This window comes from Electrona antarctica, assembly GCF_951216825.1.
Source record: "Electrona antarctica genome assembly, chromosome: 17".
Lineage (NCBI taxonomy): Eukaryota > Metazoa > Chordata > Actinopteri > Myctophiformes > Myctophidae > Electrona > Electrona antarctica.
The window spans coordinates 10,339,403-10,353,988 of record NC_136798.1 but is presented as its reverse complement, the minus strand read 5'-3'; the positions used below and the strand labels follow the sequence as shown (position 1 = coordinate 10,353,988).

At 43.8% G+C, this 14,586-nt stretch overlaps 2 protein-coding genes across 2 annotated transcripts; one reads left to right on the top strand and one right to left on the bottom strand.

Annotated features, from left to right (window-relative positions):
- mcm3 (minichromosome maintenance complex component 3) lies at positions 1-9,047 on the bottom strand. Its single transcript, XM_079526709.1, has 17 exons — positions 8,903-9,047; positions 8,452-8,564; positions 7,441-7,649; positions 6,491-6,621; positions 6,012-6,250; positions 5,431-5,539; positions 5,149-5,302; positions 4,815-4,946; positions 4,148-4,356; positions 3,757-3,931; positions 3,082-3,208; positions 2,720-2,870; positions 2,272-2,412; positions 1,793-1,905; positions 1,356-1,420; positions 971-1,055; positions 1-823 (listed from the first exon to the last, which is right to left on the bottom strand). Exons 1-17 carry the CDS (start codon positions 8,969-8,971, stop codon positions 625-627), a joined length of 2,421 nt encoding a protein of 806 aa, XP_079382835.1. The 5' UTR covers positions 8,972-9,047; the 3' UTR covers positions 1-624.
- A 924-nt stretch (positions 9,048-9,971) lies between these two features.
- Positions 9,972-13,309, top strand: paqr8 (progestin and adipoQ receptor family member VIII; the record flags this gene model as incomplete). The annotated part of the gene is made up of 2 exons (XM_079525746.1): positions 9,972-10,124; positions 12,113-13,309. The coding sequence occupies exon 2, from the start codon at positions 12,233-12,235 to the stop codon at positions 13,307-13,309; it is 1,077 nt and encodes a 358-aa protein (XP_079381872.1). The 5' UTR covers positions 9,972-10,124; positions 12,113-12,232.
- Positions 13,310-14,586: the final 1,277 nt, after the last annotated feature.

Genomic DNA, 14,586 nt, shown 5'->3' with positions numbered 1-14,586 from the left:
AACATGAGATGGAGTTTTATTTTCCATTTGCTGTGCATATACAGTAATAACTATGGAAATATTTTATATACACAAGGAAGCGGGGGGGGGGGGGCTTTTCCAAATTCCAATAACAGAAATGTATTATAAACCCGATTATAAAAGATGTCATCCTCATCCTAGTATTGTTTTAAAGGTATTAGTTGATAAAATAAAACAAAAATGCAGCCGATGTTGGCTTTGAAAAGGAACAGTAACTGACCATTACAAAACAGTTCTATAAAAACTGTTAAACCTAGACAACATTACAGTATGTACTCTTTGCGACGTCTTTCCATAGAATGTTTGTATTTGTACAGGAATCTTGCCTCCAGTAAGAGACAAAAACATTTGCCAATATTTCTCCACCAGGGACGTGACCTGGGAAAAGAATGCTGAAACTAAATCTTTGCTGGACACTGCCGGAAAACATGAATCTTCATTATTGAAAATGAATGAGTTGGGAATTTCAAACCTTGAAAACTAAAATGTTATTAAAAACAAAAAACGGCTAAATTACTTTTCTTTCTTCACAAGTCCATTTCTTGGTCTCAGAGACAAACATCTCAGAATCCAACCCTCCTCCGAAACATTTCTTGCTCCTCCTCAGATGAGGAAGATGATGTTGTCTGCCAACATAATCTGGTTGTCGTCCTGCATGCGGCTCATCGCGGCGCTGATTTCGTCTTCCGTGAAGGGCATCTGGCGCTCCTTGTTTAGGTCAGTGGTCAGGGCATTCAGCCCCACCGACTGAGCGTGAAGCGACTGGAAGACAGCGAACAGAGCGGACTTGAACTCCTTCAGCCTGTGAGTGATACAAAAAAAGGTGGAATTATTATTAGGACAATATCATGCAAAGCAAACAAAATGAAACGTTTTGTTTCCCTTTGTGTGTGGCATCACTTTAAACCACACATTACGAAGAGGGAAACTTGCTTGCCAGTGAACCCACCTGTCTGCCGAGAGCTGTGAAGGGGGGATGGCAGCATCCTCCTCCTCTTCTTGTGGCGCGGGAGGTTTGGGTGTTCCTGCCTGAACTGGGGAGGGAAAAGAGAGCAATGGAGAATGGTTAACTTCGTCATACAGCAAATGGTGAAAATAGTTGAACTCCCAAGGTTTTGACTTGCCCATAGGTGCCTCGCTTATAATGACATGCCCACAATGGGGACGCCAGGTTGAATTAAGACTATAACAAACCACCACTAGACATAAGATGTGGTCTACTCCATTTTGTATCAGATGGTGCAGGTAACTGTTCAAGTAACAAGGAGTTGTACTTTAATGTACATAAAGGCGAACTGCCTTAAGAAAAGGTCTTCGAGGAACAGTGGACTTACTCTCAGGGACGTCATGCTCTGCATCAAAGTCAAAGGGATCGTCGCCCTGAGACTCACGGCGACTCCTACAACACACAAACGCATGAATTGATTAATGTCATGAACCGTACTGTGTTAGGAGAACTTGGGCATTTTCCTTTTCTTGCATCATTTTGATAGATTGAGTAGGACTGATACAGTACACTACTAGACAATCCATATTCCCAGTATGGGCACTGAATTGTCAAAAATGACGTAAAGCACTTACCGTACATGGGTGGTTAGGCATGCTAACAAAAATAATAAAAGTAATGTTGCGAGTTGTCATTTAAGTTAGAGAAATTAAATTTTTGTTAACCTGGAAGTTTGAAATATATTAAGAGATATTGTTCTGGGATGGGAATGTGTGTGTGTGTGTGTGTGTGTGTGTGTGTGTGTGTGTGCGCGAGTGTGTGTACCTCTTTGTCTGTGACCGAGGTGTGCTCTGAGACTGTGTGGTTGCTTCTGTTTCTTCATCCTCTGACCCAGAGTCGCGCTCCTGTCTGGGCCTCTTCTTCTCCTTCTCTAGAACCTGCTCAGAGCACACAGAACAATCCACAAATGAGATTCCTTTACACTGGCATCCCAATCCATTTTACAATAATGTTACAGGTTATTTACACAAGCAGCCATAGTGTAGCTTTACCACTAAACCCCACATTGTGACCTATACAACAGCGTTCACAACTACACTTATAGTAACTTACTGTACTATCCGTATCTAAAGATTGGACAGGGAGGCTATGTTGTTTCAACAAAGAAAGTTAGGTAAAACTGTACAGTAATAAATTAAAGGGCAGAATCTTTGACACAAACTTTAGGGGCGCTTCTGAATGGACGGAGCGGAGGTATGCGGTTACATGCAGCGTACATACAGCATAAAAAGGCATGAGCAAACCTTTTTGAAGTAGGCGAACTGGACCAGTTCCACAGCCACCTCTGCATCCTCCAGCTCCACAGTTTTGTTCATGCGGGACTTGGCGTGGGCCGTCGACAGACGGATGAGGGTCTCCAACGTACGAGCCGTCACCGGAGAGGTCTGATGGAAAGAAAGCTTATTCAATGCACAGCAACGATGATGGAGTATTTCACAGTATCATAGGGTGCTACTACCTGGGTTTCTACAGGTCTGTGGTTGTTAAATACTGCACACAATTACCTTTTATTTTTATTTTTATTAGTGTCCATTTATGGACATGGTCACTTTAGGGCAAATTGTCTATGAGGAGGCCCTGGTAAACTATAATTGAGCACTTTGCGCCTTGCACAATGATGAGCTATATCCCCTGTGAATTTCAAAAACACTTGAATGAAATTGTGTGTGTCTGTGTGTATATTCTACTTACCCGAGAAATGTCGGAACCCAGCTGCTCTTGACTCCTCAGTCTGGAGTACTCCTCTGCGATGTGATCACACGCCTCTTGTGTCAGTGTTGGAGTCAGTACCTTGGCAATGTGGATGTATTTCCTCATGAACTCCTTGCTGATGATCTTGTCCCTGAAACAAAGGATTCTTATATTACATTTGACACTTCATCCCTTTGAAGTCAACCTGCAAGGATAAAAGGCGATGCACTCTAGATTTATGAAGGTGTCACGCAAAGATTGCAGTTATAACAAACCTACTAGCTCAGTAGTTCCCAAATGTTTTAGCTCAAGACCCAAAAAAGAAATTGTGTGTGTGTGTGTGTGTGTGCGCGCGTGCATACCTGCGTCTCTTGCTGCCATGGAGCAGGTTGTTGTGTTTCTCATAAACCTGCAGTTCCTCTTGGTCCTGTTGTGCTGCATCTGGGTCCTCTGTGGCCAAAACGTCAACTGTCCCACCGAATGCCAGAACTTAGGAGATAGGGAACAATTAAAAAATAAGGGAACAATTAAAAAAATAAGCACAAATAATACTACAAGAATATATATACTGCCTGTTCCCCGCTCAACCTGAACCGTTTCATCTCAGAAGCAGTTTGTGGCTTAAACAAACCATTCAATGACGTTTTATTTGACTTAATGTTACGGCATATCGAGTTAAGTGGCAAAGTGAGTTTAACATTGTTTAACGATGTTTAATGCAATCAGAAATGACTTTTCTGTTTGTATGTATGGCAAATGCCAAATCGTACCACTACAACTAGTCGTGACTCCTTGCAACAAAACAGTTTTAAGGTCAACCGCACCAATGCAACTCCTTGCAATTGCCTTTGGGGATAATGGTTGCAAGTACTTGCAAGTTGCATAATGCAAGGGGTTGCATGGCGAATCATTGGTGTAGACTAGAGTGGGCTTTAATTGTTACATTTTTAAGTTCTTCTAACTCTGAGAATGTTACAAATGTAACCAAATGGACCCCTACTCTCAGGGTTAAATGAACAGTCAGGATGTGACGGTACCTGATCCTTCCTGCTCACGGGGGTCGCGGTAACGATGCATCCTCAGCACGTGGTCAGAGATCTCTCTGTCCTGTTTAGCGTCCATCACGTCCAGCATGATGAAGAGGAGGTCAAAACGCGACAGCAGGGAGTCTTGAAGCCCGATGTTCTCCATGGGGGTCTTGTATTGGTCGTACTGGGCACAGGATACAGGCGGGCGAATGTTACTACTAAAAGTCATAGCTGTCATGATCTAGGATTTTGTTGTTGTTGTTTCACCCAGTGGAATAAACATGAATGGGAAAATGAGAGCGAATTGAACTGTATTTATGGCCTGGAAATTAGAGCCAAAAAACCTAAGACCTTTTTTCCAGGACCTGCATGTCTGACACATCAGTCCCTACAGACTCACCTTGCCATAGACGGGGTTGGCAGCAGCCAGCACAGAGCAGCGGGCGTTGAGCCTGGCATGGATGCCTGCTTTTGCAATGGTGACACGGCCCTGCTCCATCACCTCATGGATGGCCGTGCGGTCCATGTCCGTCATCTTGTCAAATTCGTCGATGCACACAACACCCCGGTCGGCCAGCACCATGGCACCTGCCTCCAGGCGACGCTCACCTGGAGAGGATATGAGATTGTTGTTTAAAAAGGCTTAGTCAATCACATCCCCACACAAGCCATCTACAGAAAGTAAATCATACGCAATCATTCCCCTCTGTAATTGAACTTTATCAAGCATCGATAAAAGTCATACAAACGAAACATTGACTATATAATATATATAGTAAATAGTTCTTTCAAACAATGATCATTTGCTGACAACTATTGTTTTTCATTTTCTCCTCTCAAACAGGCTTTCCTCTGACAGTACAACTTTTCACTGACAAAAGAAAAAGCCACAAATTCATCATTTTAGGACAAAGCACTTTTCATTCGTCAAAAAGAAATCTGTAATAACTCATAAACTGGAGCCCATGGAGTACACTTATTTATTTCTGCACATTAGGGGTGTGTGTTGTGTGTGTGTGTCTGTGTGTGCGTGCGTGTGTCTGTGTGTGAGTGAGTGTGTGGTGTACCAGTCTCCTGGTCGGTGGTAACAGCAGCAGTGAGACCCACTCCAGTAGAGCCTCGTCCAGTAGTGGGGATGGCTCTGGGGGCTGTATGTAGCACATAGCGCAGCAACTGCGACTTCGCTACGGACGGATCACCTGGAATGCATGGACAGACAGAGACAGAGTCAATACAAGGACTACTGGACTTGATCCAGGTACTGATGGGCCAACTTAAAAATAAATACAAGGGTAAAAACACACTGTGCTAAGCAACCCTTATCATGATTTGAGCCTTCAAAAGAGGACACAAATAAATAACGTCGGAAAATGTACAACGCTGATGACAACAATGCAGTACCGATTAGCAGAACGTTGATGTCTCCTCGAATGCGTGACCCATTTTCCAGGATCTTCTCAACACCCCCCAGCAGCATACAGAGGATGGCCTTCTTGATGTACTCATGGCCGTGGATGCTCGGGGCAAGAGAGTGTGCCAGCTGTTTGAAAACATCCTAAAGAGAACACGGAATATGAAAGGACGTATACGGTTTAATGTGATTTCTCTAGTTCGGGAAATACAGAAACAAATTGAATCAATTAATTGGCAACACTTCACAATGACATTGCTGCATCAGATCACCTTGGATTCAGATGTCCTGAAGCGTCTGATCTTGGCCACATCATCGGCAGTGAATTGAGGAGCCATCTCCTTACTCATCTGTTTCACATTGCAGGCGATCATGATGGTCCTGGGAAAGAAGGACAGTTATTTTTCACTTGACAAAAAAGGGGCCCGATTCATCACAACAGCCGTGCTTACAGCACTATCTGGATTGCTGTGATCCCTCCATGCGTCTATTCACAGCTTTGGAGACATAAACATAGACCTCACTTTCTGAACAAATGTTCAGAGGTCAGAAGCATACCTGTAGAACTAAGTAAAAGTTGGCTAAACATTGCACATTTAAGTTGTGTTAAACATGCCAGACTACCCGTATGGTCCTTCAAACTAGCTGGATGTACTGAGTGCTTTGTCTGCAAACCTCACAGCTAAAGGCATTTCTTCTTGTGTACTACATCAAGCAAGGTGCCATTGGTCCACAGAGCATACAATGTTCAATATAATGATTACAAGCAAAGTGGCAGCTACTACAGCCTTACCTTATTTAAACAACAAAAAGATGATGTTCTATAACTCTGTCCTCAAACATCATTCCTCACCTGAAGGTTCCAGAAGTGTACCCTCCCTTCTTGCCGGGCAGACAGCGGTATGTTCCAACCACCTGGACCCTGTCTCCAGGTTTGATCACGTCCACCAGGTCGTTATCCAGGATGATGTCGACAGAGCGAGGCAGTTGGCCAGCGGGCGCCTTCTCCGGCATCTCCTGCACGGTGATGGTCTGGTGGTCCTTGTAGACAGACAGGCCAAACTCTGTCTCCAGGGGGTTGTTCTCCTCATCCTGGGGATATTATTTATATATATAAATAAGTCTAAAATAAGACCATCACTTCATAATCGCAGCGGTACGTTCATTGTCAAGCTGTTAGGCACCCTCTGAATTTATGTATAAATAAAGTGCATTATCTGATACTGAAATACCTTTGGCCCTAAGATACTCATCTGATCACATAGGATTAAACAACAATATAATTAAATAATCTTGGCCAGAGCTGCAGGTCTGTGTCATGCGAGTCATTACCTTGGTGGGGTAGATGGCAGTTGAAGGGAAAGCATCCAGGGAGGTCATGTCTGTGTATTTTCTCTCTATGGTCTTCTTGGTGGCAGGACAGTAATGAACACTCCGCACCACCTTTGGACGCACCAGGGAGCCTGGGGAGATGAATAATACATATACTCAAACTAATTCAAATGGTAAACCATGCTGTCAGGACTGATTAATCCACAGAGCGCTGCCCTGTAGGCAATCATAACCGCGGTGTGTTGCGGTGCTGCTTGATACTGAAGTTATGAATGCCACTCTAGATGTAACCTATAGATTCATCTATAGGTTACATAATACAAAATGAGGGAAACTCAGGATTTTGCACTGAAAAGGATTCTTGTTGTGTCTGAAAAGGTCAGGATTGGAACACATACTTTTATAACAAAGTCACAAATAATGTATAACAGACAACAATTTGCACTGTAACTACATAGATACAGATAAATAGAAACTTAAGTGAGATCCTACTCCTAAAGGCAGAGGTCGCGTGCACGCATCCGCCTTGGTGACAGCAGACTGCTGGGCGAGCACTGGCGCTTTGGCGGGGGTCAGATCAACTGTGGAATGAACTCTGTACTGGCCATATATGGAGCGTGTCTTGAGTGCACAGGGTTTGATGAGGTCAGATCAACATATGGAATGTCAGAACAGGTCAGCTCCTAAGGGAGATCTAAGGGTGGCAGCGGGGGCAGTGTCTTGAGTGTACAGGGTTTCATGAGGGCCCAGGTAGGGCCGGGCCTTAAATTTCGGGCCTGTTGAGAACTCTAGGTTTTGCCGGCTGCCGGGCCTGGCTGCACTAATAATTTTGGGGCAGGCCCGTCTAGTTTAAATGGGCAGGTCAAAAGGGAGACATCGAAGAGGAAGGATCAACATATGGACTGTCAGAACAGGTCAGCTCCATATATGGAGATCACTACTGTACTCACACTTGGTGACAATGCCCTCCACGCAGACCATGCTACCCAGTAGGCGGGCGGAGAGGGTGCGCGGGGTGACGTGCTTGTTGCCGAAGCTCCCCTCCAGGCCAATGAAGAACTCCTCGTGCTGCTTGGCATAGGTGGTATCTATCGTGGCAACCAGGTCCTTTAGCGCGCGCTGGAACGCCAGAAGCTCTTCGAAGGCATTGCTCATCAGCCTGATAGGACAGAGACTGACTGAATATTCTCCAGGTGGCTTTGTTGCGAGCAATGGTTCTCACGTCAACGACAAACCACATTTTCCACAATCTAAAGCCCAAAGTCTACGTGCGTCTACTCGCAACCGTTTGGTTGGAAGGAGTTGCATGGCGACCCATTGGTGTGGTTTGGGCATAAAAGCTCACAACGTCCCACAGTGTGTTTTTAGCTTGTAGATAAGACTGTTTTCGAATAGCCAATATACTGTATACATGTAGGATCAAAGTGGATACAACATAACAGCTCAAATTTACATAGCGCTGATTTTGATGCTATATTATCTAATTTTGCTGAGGACTCCCTGGAAACCCATTAAGGACCTCTGGGGGTTCCTGGATCCCACTTTGAGAACCACTAGCTTATTAGAAGGCTATGGACCGACATAACCTGAACAGGGGGTTTGATTCCCAAATTTCCCTCTAGTTTCCAACACAGGACTTGCACAATATATCCCTCCTCTGCCTAACTGTCTTTCATCACTGTCCAGTTTTTCAGACTGGACAGTGATGAAAGACAGTTAGGACACATTTCTTTAAAAGTAATCTTTTTTGTCAGTGCACTAACAAACAGGCACATACAGGGAATGCCATGGGCTTGCCTTGCGAACATAAGAAGACACACAAAGCTATTATGAATCTATGTCAACGATCCTCCTTATTAAATCATTTAAAAAGACAAAGTTCAGGCTAGTGGGCGTGGATATAAGATACCCAATGATCAGTGAGAAGAACAACAAGCTATAAATCAGCCATGTTCACTTACTTTGCAGCTCTGGTCTCATTTCGTCGTCTCAAATCGTTGATGTTGACGATCATACGAGACTTCTGGTCACTAATCATGTCCCGGACCTTGCTTGAATACACACCCTGGTCTTGCTGTAAGACAACAGTGATGGTTTCATCGGTTTAGAACTGACCCACTACTAAATAAATTGACATTTTGACCGAGTAGCGAATACGTGTAATGCTAATTAACTGCTATATTTTAATAAACTAATCATGTGCACGTTAGGATCGTGTTAGTTGCAACTTGCAAGCAACTCAAAAGTATTCGACTTTAATTACAGACAATGCATATGAGTTGAGTTGAGTTCGCATGATGAAGCTGTAAATTAATTAAGACTGGTCCTCTTGTCCAGGCCGCATGGCTGCTCGTGTCACTTTCGTTTCATATAAATACATTTCTACTAGCCAAGCCGAAAAGTTCAACTTACGTCGTCATCCAAGAAGTCGAGGTAAGCCCTCTGAGCTTCCCTCATTTCCAGGTCCTCCACAACGGCCATTATGATCAATTATTTATAAAATATTATGAAGTGTTAAATGAATAGACAAACAGACTGGACGAACTGTGTGTGTGCTCCGTTCCGTTGTCTGAAAACACCACGGAGTTTTCGCGCCACCGTGTGCCGGGAAGACGTCGGAACGTGACATGCGATTGGTCCACAGTACATTTGGTCATTTGCATGTATGGCGGGTAACTTGTAACTGCCCAATCGAACGCTTCGCTTTGACGCACGAGCCCGCCCACTCAACAACTCGCGCGAAAACCTTACATGAAGGGTAACCTCGCCTCATGAAGGGCTGTCCCTAAGCATATGAGGGAGGAACCCTTCTCTTGTGTACAATTCTGGTCTTGTGTGCTGACATTTTATGATTTTAGACACTGCTTCTAGCTTTTCATATCTTTGCACTAGTTCACACTTCACAGTTAGTTAGAAGTCATCTCACTCAGGTCATCTCACTTTAGCCCTCGGTCGGGTCCAGACGTCCAGTGCGTTAGTAACGCTTACTGCTACTTGCCTACTTTTCAATGTATTTTAGGTACACCGTACAAGGCGTACGGTACGTACATCCATAATAACAAATACAATAAAAACTGAAAACCTGCCATAACCACCTGAATGTTATTATTATTATTATTTATCGTTATTTCATTTGTAGTGCACAAGACTGTACAGCAGATGGCGACGTAGCTATAGCTAAATAAATAGATAATATCGTTTGCACTGGTTATCGTCATAATTGGGTTAAAATATGATATTGTCATTTCATTTGTCACATTGACACATACATTCCCTGGGTCATGTAATGTTTGCATCATTCACGACTAGACATTAATTCACTGAGATTGTGTTTAACCTTAGTAATAGCGTGTGTTTATTTCACATTATAATTAGGTGTGTAAAAACAACACTTGGGGCGTTTTCTGCAGCTTAGGCCCACGCCCACTAGGTTGAACCTGAACTTGTGTGTCACATCATTGTTTTTCCTGCTCCTGAAAAGCCTGAACGATGCTTGCACAACAACGGCCACGGACTGTCAACATGTAGTTATTACTGTCATGTTATGAGAATTTTTTTAGTAGGGGCTGTTTTTGCAAGTTGCAACTCATAAAACAGAAGGAAACGAGAGCAACAGGCCTACTGTCGAAAACAGGTGAGATGATGTTATTTTCTTCCAGACAGTATACTACCGACTATACATCCTATATCCATCCATTATACCTACGAGGAATTGTGTTTATAGATAACTACAAAGTAGTTTCCTAATGATATGTATACTAGTCTTTCAAGCATGGCAAAATACACATTTGAATCCAATATTAAGGTGTATGGTCATTGGTTATATAGGCTATCCTGAAGTGAACATAGCTGCATTTAAGTTGTTTGTCAAGGTGTCAGATATTACTCTCTTGGAAATTAAGCAAGAAGGATAAATGAGGAATATTAGCATAGCCTAATGTGTTGGAAAGTGTTTACAGTACTTTACACCATCCATCCAGGAGGGGTTAACTGGGGAACAGAATTATCAGTGGGGAGCCAAGTGTTTGTCTTGACTCCAATAGCCATAGGAACAGCACGTGTCTCTCTAGGAACAGCACAGATCTCTCTGTCTCCTATACTGTAAACTGCATAGCCTACTTGTGTAAATATCTCTCCCTAGGATCAGCACATACTTTAGATCTCTCTCTCTCTCTCTCTCTCTCTCTCTCTCTCTCTCTCTCTCTCTCTCTCTCTCTCTCTCTTTCTCAGTACTGCATACCTGTTTTTCCAGTGTAGAATAAGTGAACATTAGGCTAAACAGTACAGTAGGCTATGTTGTTGTAAGTATTGGACTTGGTGTCTCCATTGCTGACAGCATAGGTATTATTAGGCTACATTCCTCTCTCATGTGATGTTGGTGTGTGTGTGAAACATAGCCACCGTGATAGAAATCCCCTGATCTCCTGCATGCATGGGGCCCAAACATTTACTGGGGATGGGCTATATAAATTCAATTCAACAGGCTTTATTGGCATGACATTTTACAAGTGTTAATTGCCAAAGCACAATTACAACTATGACGTAAACAATAAACAACATAACATAATATCAATGAAATTAAATAATGAGTTTGAAATGAGTTTTCTTTGACGGGTGGGCTGGCATCTCCCTTAGAGATGGTGAGAGAGACTCGGGAGTAGAGTCGCTGCTTCTTCGCCTGGAAAGGAGCCAGCTTATAGGTGGTTCGGGCATCTGGTTAGGAATGGGATGCCTCTGAAGCGTCTTCCTATAGGTCCTCGAGGCACGTCCCACTGGGAGGAGACCCCGGGGCAGACCAAGAATGAGATGGAGGGATTACATCGACTCACTGGCCTTGGAACGCCTCGGGATCCCCCAGGAGGAAGTGACTAATGTTGCTCTGGAGAGGGAAATCTGGAGCTCTCAGGTGGAGCTGTTGCCCCCGCGACCCGAATGCGGATAAGCGATTGAAGATGGATGGATGGATGGTTGTCCCTTTTCTTATGACAGGAATTGACATATTTTGCAGCCAAAACTGCACATTGAGTACATGTATGTGCAAACTGCACATGTTCTCCCAGAAGGAGTGATAATTTCTCCCTTTCTGTCATACTTCGGAATTCTGGGCAATTTGTTTTCGTATTTTGGAAAGAACTCCTCCCTAATATAATATTTATCAGTTACTACTGTGGTTAGTTTAGTCTGCCACAGTATACCGTCTGTTTAGGGCCAAATCAATTTCTAGTTTGTGTTGTGATTGTGTAAGTTAATTCCATTAAACTGTAAGTGATGTATTTATCTTTTTCTTTAGTTATAATTTGGTTAGGTCTAATCTTCTGAGTAATAGACTGATAGTGTAGCTACACTGAGGCTGGTTTGTGATGTCAGAAGGTGAGTGGTTCAGCTAGTTTCAGAACCAATTGACTGAGGGGGCTCCTTTGAATGTTCATACTCTATATTGTCAATATATCTTCATGGGGCCTATATCTTCATAGCGGGATATTAGGTTTCTGTCCCCCTCCTTTTATCTCCTCTGTCAATACCCCTGTTTGGAGGAACAGTCTGTTCCTCCAAATGTGATCAACATGTGATCATCATCTTGATTCACTGTCTGTCCCTTTTGTCCTTGTTTTCCTTTCACAGCGGTTTCTGGCCACCACCATAGCTGCTCGTCTTCATCTACCCCTCTGTCCATTCTTCCCAACACGCCCTGTCCTCGGCCCGTCACGCCACCCTTGTTGTGAGCTTGTGACACAGCCAGCCATGTCGGGAGTTACTCTACAGCGTCTCAGCACCTTGACCCTGAACTTAAAACAGCTCAATCGCCTCCCTCGCCTGCTCTTGGACCTGTCCCCTCCCTCCATGCCTTCCCCCAGCCCCACTGTTGCAGTCTCACAGGTTCCCAGCTTGTTTCAAGAGCCCTTTATCCTGTCTGGCTATCGTCCCGTGGGGCAGGACTGGCGCTGCTACTTACTAAGCCTCTTCCAAAGGCACAACGAGTCCCTGAATGTTTGGACCCATTTGTTGGCAGGCCCAGTGTTGCTGCTTCGGTGGTGGGTCTACATGGGTGCCGCAGGGCACACCTTGGATGTAACTTCACTGCCTCTGTGCCTCTACGTGTTGTCCTCCCTCACCTACCTGTTATGCAGTGTGGTAGCCCACCTGTGGCAGTCCCATTCTGAACTCTCACACTACTCCCTCTTCTTCCTGGATTATGTGGGAGTGGCTGTGTACCAGTACGGGTGTGCGTTGGGCCACTACTTCTACGCATCCGAGCCAGCATGGAGAGAAAGTGGCATCAGTGCGCTGTATTTACCTGGAGCTGCCTTCTTAGCATGGCTGTCCTGCTACAGTTGCTGCTACGCCAAGTCCCGTTACCAGAGGCCATACCCAGTGAGTCGTAAAATCTGCCAGGTGATCCCCACCAGCATGGCGTATATGCTAGACATCAGTCCTGTGGTCCACCGCCTGATCTCCGTACCCTGGGCACGTGAACCAGTCATGCCCTTCCATGCCCTCCAGGTGGCCTTCTTCCTGTCGGCTGCTTTCTTTTTCTCCTGCCCCGTCCCCGAGTGCTTCCTTCCTGGTCGTTGTGACTTTGTGGGACAGGGTCACCAGATCTTCCACCTGCTTCTGTCCCTGTGCACTCTCAGCCAGCTGGAGGCCCTTCTCCAGGACCACACCAGGCGGAGGGATACGGTCGTGGAGGTGTTTGGGGAGAAACAGCTGTGGTGGGCCTGTGTATCCTTCCCCGTCTTGGTCCTTTGTTGCTCCCTGACAGCGCTCCTCATGAGGAGGCACATTCAGAGACGACTGCAGGAAAGACTAAAGGACAAATGACAAGGAGTGTGACAAAAAGAAAAATTCCGTACTTTTTAATAGTCAAGAATAATTAAGGTGTTTAACAATCAGATTGTGCTGAAAACATTAATCTTGCACAATGTTAATGTTAATAAAATTTGTAAATGCTTGTGGCCTGACACTGTAAGTGTCAGTGACACTGTGTTGTTATCATTAAAGTATGTTTTGGGAATGGAATCTGGTTGACATCTCCTTCAATAGTTCTGTTGAGCAAATAAATGTTTTTTGCACTATAAGAGAAGTTAGTAGAACAGGGCAAGATGGTCCCAGAGAAGAGTTACTGATGCATGACAGGCATAACATGTTGGGTGTTTGAATCTGTTGTAGTGCATAGTATGTAGGCATGGCATTAAGTCAGATAATTGCAGATAATTACTTTATTTAAATAAAGTATCCTGGGAGCTCAAGAACAGTGTGTACTTTATTTAAATAAAGTATCCTGGGAGCTCAAGAACAGTGTGCAGGCTTCCTTCCTTTTCCCTGTACGTACTATCTTTTGTTCAGCACCTGTAGAATTGTTTTGAGATGCGAGTGCTTCCCTTTGGACCCCATAAGACAGTGGTCCTAAAAGTGGGGTCTGAGGCCCCTCAGGGGTCCTAGAGTGGGTTCCGAGGTCCCAAGCTAAAGTATTGATAGTTCGGAACCAAACAGGTCAGAGTTACAGGTCTGTAACTCACAATGTACAAATGGTTTATTTGAAAGACCTGAACTTTCATCTCTATATAATCCCATTTTGCTTCATAGTCTGAGATGCACCAACAGGCTAAAGGTCTTGCGTAGTGTAGAAAATAGAAATATTCTTGCAGATTTGGTAAGGATATTCTCTTCGATCTTTTGGGAGTTGGAATGTTGCATATTTTGTTCTGGGTGTTCAACCATTCCAAAAACCCTTTCTTTGCAGATTTAAACAAGCACCAATAGTGATGTTTCAACTAGAACACTCTTCAGAAATCATCTTCAGATGTCTGAAGATGATGTCTGCTCAATTAGGGGTGCAACAATTAATCAAACGAATCAATTAAAAAACGAATCAATTTAAATAATATAATAAAAATAACATAAATACATTTTCCACTATTTTGTATTGAACGACGTGTGTAAATTAGAGCTTAAGTGGTTAATCAGACAAATGTATTTATTAAATATTAAGAGGAATACTAAGAGTATTTTGGGTCAAACTAAAAACTAAATGTTTTGTTTTTGTTAAAAGGTGAAATCTCTATATATAATCTAATAACAATCATTGCTATTGAGTG